At 39.5% G+C, this 13,686-nt stretch overlaps 1 protein-coding gene across 2 annotated transcripts in view; it reads left to right on the plus strand.

Moving 5' to 3' along the window:
- LOC142342032 (uncharacterized) overlaps nucleotides 1–13,686 on the plus strand; it is an 81,355-nt gene that overhangs the window by 42,540 nt on the left and 25,129 nt on the right. Inside the window, exons 3-8 of one of the 2 annotated variants that reach the window (XM_075393200.1) lie at nucleotides 4,936–5,213; nucleotides 5,503–5,601; nucleotides 7,505–7,555; nucleotides 7,850–7,950; nucleotides 8,287–8,503; nucleotides 12,218–12,765. In XM_075393200.1, coding sequence (XP_075249315.1) covers nucleotides 4,936–5,213; nucleotides 5,503–5,601; nucleotides 7,505–7,555; nucleotides 7,850–7,950; nucleotides 8,287–8,503; nucleotides 12,218–12,765 — 1,294 coding nt within the window. Of the gene's footprint in view, nucleotides 1–4,905; nucleotides 5,214–5,502; nucleotides 5,602–7,504; nucleotides 7,556–7,849; nucleotides 7,951–8,286; nucleotides 8,504–12,217; nucleotides 12,766–13,686 lie in introns of both variants that reach the window. The other variant, XM_075393201.1, reaches the window with a different exon arrangement.

Below are 13,686 nucleotides of genomic sequence, written 5' to 3' on the forward strand. Positions count from 1 at the left end.
AGGACTACCCAATACCAGGCATGGAGACGATCTTCCATAACCTACATGGGGCCTCATACTTTGGCAAAATTGACCTCTCAGATGCCTACCATCAAATTGAAATTGACCAAGAAGCAAAAGATATATGCACAATCAACACATCTCAGGGACTGTTCAAGATGTGCCGACTACCTCAGGGATTGAAAAACTCTTCTTCAATCTTCCAGAATTGCATAGAATCAACACTCAAAGGAATCAAAGGTGTTGTGATCTTTCAAGACGATGTATTGGTGTATGGAACTACCAAGGAGCAGTTCGACAAGAGAATGCTTGCACTCAAGAGTCGACTACGTGAGAAAAATTTTACTATTAATGAGAAAAAATCTAACTCAAAACCAGTCGATAGCGTTAGCTTTTTGGGATACTCCATTTCAAAGGAGGGAATAGCACCAGATCCCAAACATGTTGAAAAAATAAAAATGCAAAAGCACCAACTAACAATAAACAACTCGAATCGTTCGTTGGGCTAGCTAATTTTTACGGAAGAATGATTCCTGATTTTGCAACAAAAATGCTACCCTTAAATAACATGAGAAATAGCGATTTCTCATGGGGCAAAATGCAACAAAAAGCCTTTGAAGAATAAAAAATGAATTATGTGCTAACCCACAAGTACAGCCGTATAGTCTACAAAAAGAAGCAACAGTTACTACTGACGCCTCTGAAAAAGCCATTGGCGGGGTTCTTTCGCAAGAAGGACATCCAGTCATATATGTATCGAGAAAATTGACTCCAGCGGAGCAAAACTACTCGAACCTAGAGCGGGAAGCACTGGCAATTGTCTTTGTGGTCACAAGATTGAAGCAATTCCTTCTTGGAAGACGATTTACCCTACAGACTGACCACAAACCACTCAAATATCTCTTTGCACCAGACGAGGAGATCCCGAAGACAGCATCAGCGAGAATCACAAGATGGGCAATGGCTCTAATGGGCTTCGACTATGAGTTGAAGTACACACCAGGGGAACAGATACCCCATGCAGATGCTTTGAGCAGAATGGATTTTGACGAAGACGATCCGACAACGATCGCGTGCGCTTCGCAATCAATAACATCTACTTCGCTCAGAGTGATTTGGTGACCCAAGCAGAAATCAAAACTGAACTTGGAACAAACAGACTCTTCCAGGACATAATGAAACGAATCAAAAGCGGCAATTGGAAACAATGTTCAGAAGCGGAAAGAGGATTTGAACAACAGAAAGATGCACTTACTTTACATAATGGAATCATCTTCAGAGATGTTGTTCCTTTCATTCCACCCAAACTACGACACTTGGTTTTGGCAAAAGCGCATGAGACACATCCCGGAAAGAATGCAACTGAGGCATCAGTCAGAATGATAGCTTGGTGGCCTGGCATTACCCAAGACGTTCAACACTTTGTTAGTAAATGTAAGAATTGTCAATTGAACAGGCCTAGCCTGGGAAAAACAGTCTCTACGTGGCCAGAAGCCGACGTTTGGGAACGGCTCTACATGGACTGGGGTTATGTTAAGGACCAAGGAAATATATTAGTAATTGTTGACGCGGGTTCTGGTTGGATAGAAGCCTTCCCCGCGGGAAATAGAACATCAGAAACAGTTAAAATATATCTTAGTCAAATCTTTGCAAGATTCGGAATACCAAAAACTTTAGTTTCTGATAATGGTCCTGAATTTGTAAGTGGTGACCTTAAACAATGGTGTGAATCACTGGGAAATAAGAAAATAGAATCACCCGTCTATCATCCAAGAGTTAAAGGACTAGCTGAAAGAGCAGTTCAGACAGTGAAGCGGGCACTTGAAGCGTGGAGTCCCAACCTTAATGTGTCATTTGGGGCATTCCTGCAAAGGGCACTGATGACACATCGCAACACTTCAAAGACGAGGAGCAAAACTCTAGTTGAACTCTTGTTGGGACGCAGAGTGAGACTACTAGCAATAGCAGATTTCGACTTGTGCGAACCCATTCTATTCAAGGCCAACGAAAACACAAAGACAGTTCCTGCTACCTTCATCATCAGGAAGGGCTTGAACACATCTTTCATACAGCCTGAAAACTCAGCACGGACTATTCTAGTGAGCGACAACCAAATTGCGAGACTACACGAGGACAATGTGAAAACTGAACCAGCAGTGGAGGAGACCATATCTCAATCAGAACTACAACCTCAGAACACAGATGTGGGACCTTCACATCAAGATGAAGCTTCTGCAGCCACATCATCTGCAGAGCACCAACAACCTGAAACCTCAGAGCCTTCACGAACATCAACCAGGAACAGAAAACAACCTGACAGATTTGGAGAACCTATACCCACAAACTTGCTTAAAAAAGGAGGGAGGATGTGATAGTTTCAATGAAACTTCAAGAAACTTAGAAGTCTTAATAAAGTTTCAAAGAACGAAAGAAGAACTTACCTGACGAACTTTATTGCTGTGTCGATAAGTAATGGCTACAAAACTAAACTCAATTCTAATTTTGTTTTGGCGCTATCATTATCTTATTGACCTATCAATCATATGTCAGAAGTAAATTCTCCCACCAACAGAAACCTGATTCTAACATCCACCGACCTCCAACTAATGAACTCGATTGTTCCCAAGCCATACATGATTCTCATGAAATGTTGATGAAAATAGAATATCACCTCCGGGATTCGGAGTTAAGATCTATTCACATGCCAATCATGTAAAATATTTTTAGCTAATCTAAATTTTCTCTGTATATTTTTGCATAGATAACCACTATAAATACAAGCTAATTTTTGTATATTTTCAGTTCAAAATTTAATTTAAAATTCAACTTATTGAATTCTTTGACCCGTGTTATCGACCACGACATTACCCTAATCATATCATAATATTGGGCGCAGTTTTGGGTCTTTCCCATTATAGCCCCCCCATGAAATTATATCCCCCCATTATAGTATAATTACCATGATTAGGGGACTATAGTTTATCTGATCACTAAGCTGGGGGGGGCTATAATGGGAAAGACCCCCGGAAAAAACCAACATTTTTGCATAGAGCCGAATTCCAATAAACGGCACAAAAAAAAACAGATTAGATCCCAATTTTTATTCTCCAGTCCAGATGGGTTATAATGAGAAACGTGCAGGAATCCCAAGACCAGCAGGGTTCCACTACGGACCCAACAGTCGAGGACCTGCGGGGTTCCATGACGGATCTGGAGACCAACAAGTGGGAAAGAAAGAGACTGGAATCGTGGAAAATTTGCTGCATAACTTTGGATTCGTGCAATGTTGTGACCAGAATGAGAGGTTGTTCTTCCACTTCAGTGCCTATCTTGGAGATATCCATCAACTGAAGAACGGAGATGAAGTTCAGTTTCAGGAGACATCAGATAAACGGACTGGAAAGCCGATTGCCATCAAGGTCTGCCCTACATTTGTTCTCCAACTATATCCTTAAAATATTTTCAGTTGCAGGCCAAGCTCCATAAGGAATCTAATCCAACTTGATTGTTAATTGGTTTAGTGGGAAAGCAACCTGTTTAATGGAAACCCAGTCTGCAAAGCCAGATGGAAGCAAATATGTCCAGACCGTGCCAGACGGAAAGTGCCCATGTCTAGACTTTAAAGCACGTTATGCCTCTTTCACAGCAGATTGTACCCCATTTTAGTATTTCCAAGACTGTGATGTTGATTTGAGTGTTTTGTTTTAGGTTAAAAAGATGGCGGCCGCCTCTAGTGAAAGATGGAGCGAAAGGAGATTCATTGGAGAAGTCACTTATGCTCCTAAGCACAACGCCATCTTGAAACCTGTTAGTTTTAACTCGTCCAGAGCAGAAACAGGCGTATATGATTCGACTATTTTTACAGTATATGTTACATTGTACACAGGCTGTACTATCTTAGCTACTAAAATCAAATGAAGAGTCGGTGTCATTTATCATTTTTATATGTTAATAGTGGGATCTACTCTATTTTGCCCACCACCCTAGCTTAGTAAGCATAAATCTTTTGATGAAGCTTCTGCAGCCACATCATCTGCAGAGCACCAACAACCCGAAACCTCAGAGCCTTCACGAACATCAACCAGGAACAGAAAACAACCTGACAGATTTGGAGAACCTATACCCACAAACTTGCTTAAAAAAGGAGGGAGGATGTGATGGTTTCAATGAAACATCAAGAAACTTAGAAGTTTTATTAAAGTTTCAAAGAACGAAAGAAGAACTTACCTGACGAACTTTATTGCTCTGTCGATCAGTAATGGCTACAAAACTAAACTCAATTCTAATTTTGTTTTGGCGCTATCATTATCTTATTGACCTATCAATCATATGTCAGAAGTAAATTCTCCCACCAACAGAAACCTGATTCTAACATCCACCGACCTCCAACTAATGAACTCGATTGTACCCAAGCCATACATGATTCTCATGAAATGTTGATGAAAATAGAATATCACCTCCGGGATTCGGAGTTAAGATCTATTCACATGCCAATCATGTAAAATATTTTTAGCTAATCTAAATTTTCTCTGTATATTTTCGCGTAGATAACCACTATAAATACAAGCTAATTTTTGTATATTTTCAGTTCAAAATTTAATTTAAAATTCAACTCATTGAATTCTTTGACCCGTGTTATCGACCACGACATTACCCTAATCATATCATAATATTGGGCGCCGTTTTGGGTCTTTCCCATTATAGCCCCCCCCCCCATGAAATTATATCCCCCCATTATAGTATAATTACCATGATTAGGGGGACTATAGTTTATCTGATCACTAAGCTGGGGGGGGGGGCTATAATGGGAAAGACCCCCGGAAAAAACCAACATTTTTGCATAGAGCCGAATTCCAATAAACGGCACAAAAAAAAACAGAATAGATCCCAATTTTTATTCTCCAGTCCAGATGGGTTATAATGAGAAACGTGCAGGAATCCCAGGACCAGCAGGGTTCCACTACGGACCCAACAGTCGAGGACCTGCAGGGTTTCATGATGGTTCTGGAGACCAACAAGTGGGAAAGAAAGAGACTGGAATCGTGGAGAAGTTGCTGCATAACTTTGGATTCGTGCAATGTTGTGACCGGAATGAGAGGTTGTTCTTCCACTTCAGTGCCTATCTTGGAGATATCCATCAACTGAAGAACGGAGATGAAGTTCAGTTTCAGGAGACATCAGATAAACGGACTGGAAAGCCGATCGCCATCAAGGTCTGTCCTACAGTTGTTCTCCAACTATATCCTTAAAATATTTTCAGTTGCAGACCAAGCTCCATAAGGAATCTAATCCACCTTGATTGTTAATTGGTTTAATGGGAAAGGAACCTGTTTAATGGGAACCCAGTCTGCAGCGCCAGATGGAAGCAAATATGTCCAGACCGTGCCAGACGGAAAGTGCCCATGTCTAGACTTTAAAGCACGTTATGCCTCTTTCACAGCAGATTGTACCCCATTTTAGTATTTCCAAGACTGTGATGTTGATTTGAGTGTGTTGTTTTAGGTTACAAAGATGGCGGCCGCCTCTAGTGAGAGATGGAGCAAAAGGAGATACATTGGAGAAGTCACTTATGCTCCTAAGCACAACGCCATCTTGAAACCTGTTAGTTTTAACTCGTCCAGAGCAGAAACAGGCGTATATGATTCGACTATTTTTTCAGTATATGTTACATTGTACACAGGGTGTACTATCTTAGCTACTAAAATCAAATGAAAAGTCGGTGTCATTTATCATTTTTATATATTAATAGTGGGATCTACTCTATTTTGCCCACCACCCTAGCTTAGTAAGCATAAATATTTTATGACCCCCAGGCGCGCGTGCTATTTTTTTACATAGTAACGTGCTATATAACAACATAGAATTTGTAACTGGGGGTCATGAAAAACACTGGGGGGCCCAAATAGAATAGATCCTAATAGTGTTATATAGTGAACAAAAATGAAGTCATTTGAAACCACATTGTGAACTTCTCAGTCCGCCACTAACACCACACAATCGACACCACCAAAAGACCCCCCTTCACGCGCTGAAACCCTGATCACCCACTTACTCCTCTCATATTGCACCCCTTTCCAACTACATTTCCCAAACTCTCAGAATCCGAGCTTTACCTTACTCAGCAATGAAGTGAAAGTATTAGAACCCATGCAGAGACCGAACTTTATCTTACTCAGCAAATAATGATTACAACATGTTCACTCATTAACACACCATTTTTTGGTTTTCAAATGCTTACGAGTAAAAATTAAATTTTTAAAAATTTTAATTTCAAGTAAACAAAAAAGAAAAATTTATTTTGGTTGCTCACTTTTTTCTACTAAAAAATTTTCCTAGGCTGGTCCAATTAGAACTCTAGAGATTATTTTTTGCAAACATCGATAATAATAGTATAACCGATAGACTAAAGTTCAATCTTTTAAGAAAAATCAAAATTACATATTATTCTAATCAAAATTAAGTGAATCTACTAATGAACTTCTGGTTATTGATACATACTACCCTTTAAGCTGTTCTTTCCGATATATAAAGGTAGAAACAATTGATCCTAATTGTCTTTCAATTGGCATATTTTCATGCATACATTGCTCTGTTAAAGTTCTTTTGAAAAGTAATATTATCAGTTGTTTTTTCCGTTTGTTCTTTTGTAATTGTAAGCCAATTGCACATTTTTTAAAGTTTTCTGATGTAGTCTGTGAGAAATTAGTGCCAAGTTTCATCATATACAAAATTTCCCTACTGACGCACGTTTTTGTGACGTTTCGTCAAACTAAACTTCGAAAAAATTTGTTCAGCCAATAGGATATCTGAATTGAGAAAAAATCATGGCAATGATTGTTCTTGCGACACATACAGCAAACTTTGGATCTATTCTGTGTTTCTTACCCACCCCCCCCCCCCCCCGTTACAAATTATATGTTGTTATATAACACGGCCAAGAAAAAAAATAGCACGTGCGCCTGGGGAAGTAAAAGATATATGCCCACTAAGCTGGCGAAGGGCCGAAACAGAATAGATCCCAAACTTTTCTGCCCCAATTAATCTCTCCATGCATACGCTGCATACACTTTGCTGACAATTGTTGTTAAAAAAACTCCACTAAATGAAACATGAGAAATGGCTAAAAATTTGAAAACGTGCGGCCTTATTTAAGAAGGTATATATTTTCTTACCAAATATTGTGAGCGATTGGTTCTAACTCATCTCCTGCAGAGGAAAAAACAGATGTCTCTTTTCGTAGCAAATGTTGTTGCTTTTCCAATTTAAAACGTAATTGGGAAATGAAATTGAAAAATTATTTTGATCAAGCCATTAGAAAAGCGCAATTTGACCCAAAATGGCTATGAATAATCAGCAGGTGCGTATAAAAAAGTACACGACAGTTGCGTGTTTTTTCATATAATTTACCCCCGTATTGGTTTTATGGGTAACTGTTCTCTCAGCTATACTGAAGCTGAACAGACCGAGATCATACGTTGTTTGCTTCAGATCTTTTTTGTTTCAGGGGTCTGGACCTCAAACGGAATTCGGCAGACTTTGTTTCGAGAGGAAAGGAGTAAGTGACGGTTGATAAACTAACTGTGTCGAACAGGAAACTCTTGCTGTTTTTTCCCATTTCTTCCTTGAACATAGTTTTCCGTGAGCTGAGTTGCGTTCAAACGAATGTTGTTTTCCTACTGGTAATGTGCAACCTGATAATAGGTACCCTGGCTGCCTCTTATCAATAGAAGAACTAAAGGAAGTTAAATAATTTATGATAGATTATCATATTCATCAAGCAGGAAAGCTGTTCATTTGTGTTGCCTCATGATTCTTGTGTCATTGAGTGTGTTTGTCTATTGTGTTACAGGAGAAGTACAGTTTGTCATTTGTGCCGACTGATGTGAGAGGAGACACGACTTACTTGAAACAGGGAGACAGGGTCTCATTCAGAATCGCTACTGATGACAGGCTAGTTAAGATATAACACAAAAAAATGTTATGTTACAACTTTCGTCGCTCCTAAAAGGCTCCAACGCAAAAATTTTTACGACACGCGTACAAATATTTGCACACAAACATAAAGAAGATCGAACACACACACACTCACACACATTGCGACAAAAACAAAATAAAACCATTAGTTTAACAGTACCATAATGAGAGATCATACATTTTCGCTTCGGTTCTAGCTTTTTCGCTTCGGTTGAAAGACTTTTGGCCGCCTATGCAATATGGGTTCCAAACTAACCAAACTAACAAAAATGCAAAAGTGGGAAGTCGAATAAATCGAATTAACTGTTTCAGAACTGACAGCATGAAAGCACGTGACGTGTGTCTTGAGGAATCTGTTCCCTCTCCCAGACTACAGGGGGTGGTCTGTTCTATGAAGGATAACTTTGGGTTTATCAAACAGGTGGAAGGCACGGCTGATGTCTTCTTCCACTTCTCAGAGTACATGGGGGGACAGATCAGTGAACTGAAGATAGGGGAGGCAGTCGAATTTGAGATACATACTAGAAATGTAAGCAATTTTTTCATGTGAACTGAATAACAAATTAGGCAAATCTTAGTTTGGTCCAAAAGTCGTTGGTTAAACACATTCAGAATTTAATATTTTAAAAACCAGAACTAATTAAGACTTAATAGCAGGTGATAAAGTGTTTCGTTCTTTTTTTTAAAAAAAAATTCTTGTTCAGAAGTCAAATTTAAACTGGCTTTGTTCTCTTCTCTTCTTTCTGCTCTTCAATATTTAATACAACGTGATCATTCTTTGTACTTTGATCAATCTCACACCTCATTGGTTGAAACAATTAAATAGTACCGGCGATACCAAGATCCTGGTCTCAGACATAAAACATTGGAACCAAATTCGATAAAACATTGGAACCAAAACTGAGCTTCCCGGGTCGAGGTGTCAACTGTAAAAATCTCCAAAAAATGTAAGAATTGCGGTAAATGCGGTAAATGTTCTTAAGAATTGTTTCGCGTGAGGTAAATTTTTCTAGCGCTAAAAGCGGTAAGAGCAGTGAAAATAAAATCTTCACCTCTAAAGCCGCACATCTTACGTCAATTCGCCGGTCAATTTCATTAAAAAAAATTTTTGCGTTGACTATTTAATTGCTCTCAAACAAAGTTTGTAGCAATTTTAAAATTCCTGTCGGCCTTTTAACGCAATTTTTTGCTGGACACAGTTTTGTCTGAACCCCTTGACTTTTGGTCCTCAAAAACGGGGTAAACAGACATTGCCCGGCGGGCATTAAATGCTCATAGAGCCTTTCGGCTCAGTAGTCTCCAAGTACGTCATTCACAGAAACTGTTTTGGAGACATACTTATGGAGTGAAGGGCGGTTCATAGAGGAGGTTGACCCCGCACACAAAACCACCCCCCCCCCCCCCCAGCCCACCTCAGCCCCCTCTCAAGTAAACCCCCACCCCCCCCCCCCCCAACCAACCCCCGACCCTGCACACCTTGTTTGGCAGCCCACACCCCCTCCCACCGTTGCCCCCTCCCTGCTGCTGCCCCCAACCCATCATCAGCTCCCTGTGCAACCCCTCCCCCCGCTCTACTAACCTCACGCCCCTTCAATTGAGCTAACGCTGCCCTCAATAAAATCTATCTAGCTACTGACGAAGCCAACGGCTTGCCGATCGATTGAGCGCAATTTGGCAGACGTTAGTCGGATATGTTTATAATTTTGGCGGTTTTAGCGGTCAAAAATCACCGATCAATTTAAGAAGTCTTCAATCGGAGGCCAAATTTTGAGCTGGATTTGCTCTCTTCTTTTCCTTCGGTACATTAATATTAAATACAACGTGACCATACTTTGTAATTTAATCAATATCACGCCTCACTTGGTGACTAAAATAAATAGCATCGGCGATACCAAGGTCCTGGTATCAGACGTAAAACAATGGATTTAAATTAAGAAACTGAGTGTCCCGGTCCGAGCTGTCAACTCCCCCGTGCAGCCAAAACACCCTCCCTCCGTTGCCCCCTCCCTGCTGTTGTCCCCATCATCAACTCCCTATGCACCCCCCCCCCCGCTGCGCTCAACTCATGTCCCTTCAACTGAGATTAAACTAGCCTCAGTAAACCGTGTCTAACTACTGACAAAGCCAACGGCTTGCCGGTCGTTTGAGAGCAAGTCGCCCCACATTAGTCGGTTGTGTTTGTAATAATTGCGGTTTTAGTGAGAAAAAGTTACCGCTCAATTTTGAAAAAATCCTCGATCAAAAGCCAAAATTAAACTGGCTTTGTTTTCTTCACTTCTTTCGGTAAATTGATATCTATTACAACGTGATAATCTTTGTACTTTGATCAATCTCACCTCTCAAACAATATAAGATTTGCTGTAAATGCGGTAAATTTTTGTCAGAATTGCTGTTTATAGCGCTTAAAGCGGTGAGAGCAGTGGAAAAAAACATTACGCTAAATCCGCAAATCGCTTGTCAATTGCCAATTTTACTGTTAACTTTTTGCGTTGAGTGTTTAATTGCTCTAAAACGAATTTGGAGCAATTATTTTAATCCTGTTGGTCTTTTTAAATGCGAATTTTTGCTTGACCGATTGATTTTTCGTGTCTCATTTGCTTTTTGTTTCCGTCCCCAAAAACGTGATGAATAGGTAGCACCCGGCGGGCATTAAGTGCGCTTAGCTTTTCAGCTCACTGGTCTCCTAGTATGCAATTCATAGAAACTGTTTTGGAGACTTATACTTGCTCAGAAGTCAAATTTAAACTGGGTTTGTTCTCTTCTCTTCTTTTCGTTCTTTAAAATTTAAACAACGTGATCATTGTTCGTACGTTGATCAATCTCCCCACTCAAAATTTGTAAGGGTTGCGGTGAAAGTGGTAAATATTTTTATGAGTTGCTGTTTTTAGCGCTTAAATTGGTGAAAGCAATGAAAATTAAAACTTCACCACTAAAGCAGCACATCTTACGTCAATTCGCCGGTAAATTTCACTGTATTTTTTGCGTTATGTTTTTAATTGCTCTCAAACGAAGTTTGTAGCAATTACGTTACTCTTGTTGGTCTTATTTGAAGCGTATTTTCGCTTGACGGATTTTTCGTCTGACCCATGTAACTTTTCGTCCTCATAAACGGGATGAGCAAGAAGCGCCAGCGGGTATTAACTGCTCCGAAAGACTTTCAGCTCAATAGTTGACAAGTATAAAATTAGTTGAAACTGTTTTGGGAGACTTACACTTATGGTGTGATTGGCGGATCTAAGAGGATGACCCCCCATACAACACCCACCCCCCCCCCACATCAGCCCCCTCTCTCTTCACCGCCCTCCCCAATCCCCACCCCTGCACATCGTTCAGGCCGTTGCACCCTCCGTCATCAGCCGCCGATGCACCTCCCATCATCGCTGCGCTCACCTCACGCCCCCTCAATTGAGCTAAAGCTTGCCTCAATAAACCGTGTCTAGCTACTGACGAAGCCAACGGCTCGCCGGTCGTTTGAGAACAGTTGGCCCGTCGTTAGTGGGTTATGTTTGTAATATTTACGGTTTTAGTGGGACTAGATTCTCCGCTAAAGTCCTCACAGAGTGTCAATGCATATGTTTTCCATATGTTTTTATCTGATCTAAACTTGAAAAAGATATCACTAAAGTGACAGATGCCGCACTGTAATAGAAAGTTGTTGACATACAGTACTTGAGAGGTTGGAGCCACCTGTGCACGACAGTTTATTTTTCGAAACAATTCCTTTGAAAGCAGTGAAAACAAAAATTTCACCGCTACAAACGGCAAATATTACAAAAATTGTCCTATAAAAACCTTAAAACTTCAATATTTCACCGCTTTCAGCGCATTTACTGCTGAAAATGCGGGTGCTTAACGGTCAAAAATATTTCTTTTCACCGCTATTCTTACATTAATTTTAAGCGAAACCTCGACAGGGGTCGAAAATCCAATATTTCAAAATCCATTTACAGACAGTTTTTGTAAATTAAGTCCGAGCTAATTGTAAGCAATAAACCCAACACCGGCCTATAATGTGGTGAGGCCTGAGCTGGTCTGTATAATGATCTGATAAAAGAAACTTTGAAGCAGTTGCTACAGCATCTAAAGTTTGACCGATCTGAGATTAGTCATTGGATTCAAATAACTATCCATAACTATTGAACCCCTTGCCCCTCCCCTTCCCGTATTTATCTATTTGCTGATGCTATTGACTGAAAAAAATTTACACTAGCTGTTGGTCCAATTAAACTATTTAATGTTGAAGGGCAAAGCAGTTGCAACGTCCATTTACCCGCTAGAAATGGGTGAAATTTACACTCAGTTTGGATGTGAGGCAGGAAAGGAAATTGTCAGGAAAAGTTTCCTCACCCCAGTAGCACCTCAACAACAACCTCAACAACACAAACAACACCAACAACAACCGCCACAACAACAACAACAACAATCCACTTCCAAGGTTAGAGAAGAGCAAGCCAAGAATGTTCCGGACGTTGCAGTCGCTGGAACATCAGAAGTTTCTGCCGGTGATTTAAAGGACGCTATTGCAATGTTCACCGATCACTTAACTGCAGATAATGAAAGTGAAACCAAAGAAACAATTCAACGCCAGCTGATGAGATTACAAGAGTTTATTAGCTTGTCACAACTCCAACACCCACTCTCCAATTTGCAAACTAATTTCAACCAATCAGATTGGCTCAAAATGCAAGGTGTCGGCCAAATGAGCGCAAATGAGGCATTCGGTCAAATGGCACACCCTTCGCGTCATCAGCAACTTGAGCAAACGTCGACATTCAACAAAGCACCACCACGGTATAACTACTCTTTCTTACTACTGCAAATAAGGAACGATGAAATTCACGTAATTAAATCAAATCTCTGCCCCTCAACAATTTTTTTATATCTCAAAGTTCGGAAGTTCATTTTCATGTGTGATCATTATGCGCATGCAAATATTAAAACAAGTTATCAAAAAAAGGTAATCCTATGTCTAATGAGGAAAACAGTATACAAAGACAGAAGAAAATATATCGTTTTTCGTCCTATAAATAGTCATGCTGAACATTGAGCAAAGTACTATTCCAGTGCTCTGATTGGGGCTGAAACAAAAAGTGGAGCTAAAAAGCCAGTGGTTTCGCTACCTGAATTTCTTTAATGTTTTTTAAGTAGAGTGAAAAAAGGTGTTAAAAGTTTCTTTTGCGACAAACGCGTTTATTTGAATTCTGCGTATTATTTGATTTGATCCCGTATTTTAAATTAATTTTTCAAATCCATTACTAGTAATTTCTAGATCCAGTTTTTCTTTTAGCTGAAGAAAACTCTTATTGTTAAAGACCTCTGCGGACATAATTTTTGTTATATCGGTCGGCACTCCTTTTGGTTTTACGTTTCTTGACGACCCAAAACCACCAGAGAAAAATTTTGCTGCAAAGTATATAACGCTTGTTATAAGCTTGTAATAAGTTGCTTTTATAAGCTTGACACGATATCTAACTAATTGGAACTGAGTTTTGAACTGAGTTCAATATAAAATGTAAAAATAATAGCTGCAAATGTCAAATCATAACAAACAAATTAACATCAGAAATTTGAATTTTTCCAACAAAATTTGAAAACATGTCATGTCGGTTTAATATATATATATATATATATATATATATATATATATATATATATTTATATATATATATATATATATATATATATGAATTAAATGAAATTGTCAACAATAAA

The sequence above is a fragment of the Convolutriloba macropyga genome, chromosome 7 (genome assembly GCF_964194025.1).
Source record: "Convolutriloba macropyga chromosome 7, txConMacr16.3, whole genome shotgun sequence".
Lineage (NCBI taxonomy): Eukaryota > Metazoa > Xenacoelomorpha > Acoela > Convolutidae > Convolutriloba > Convolutriloba macropyga.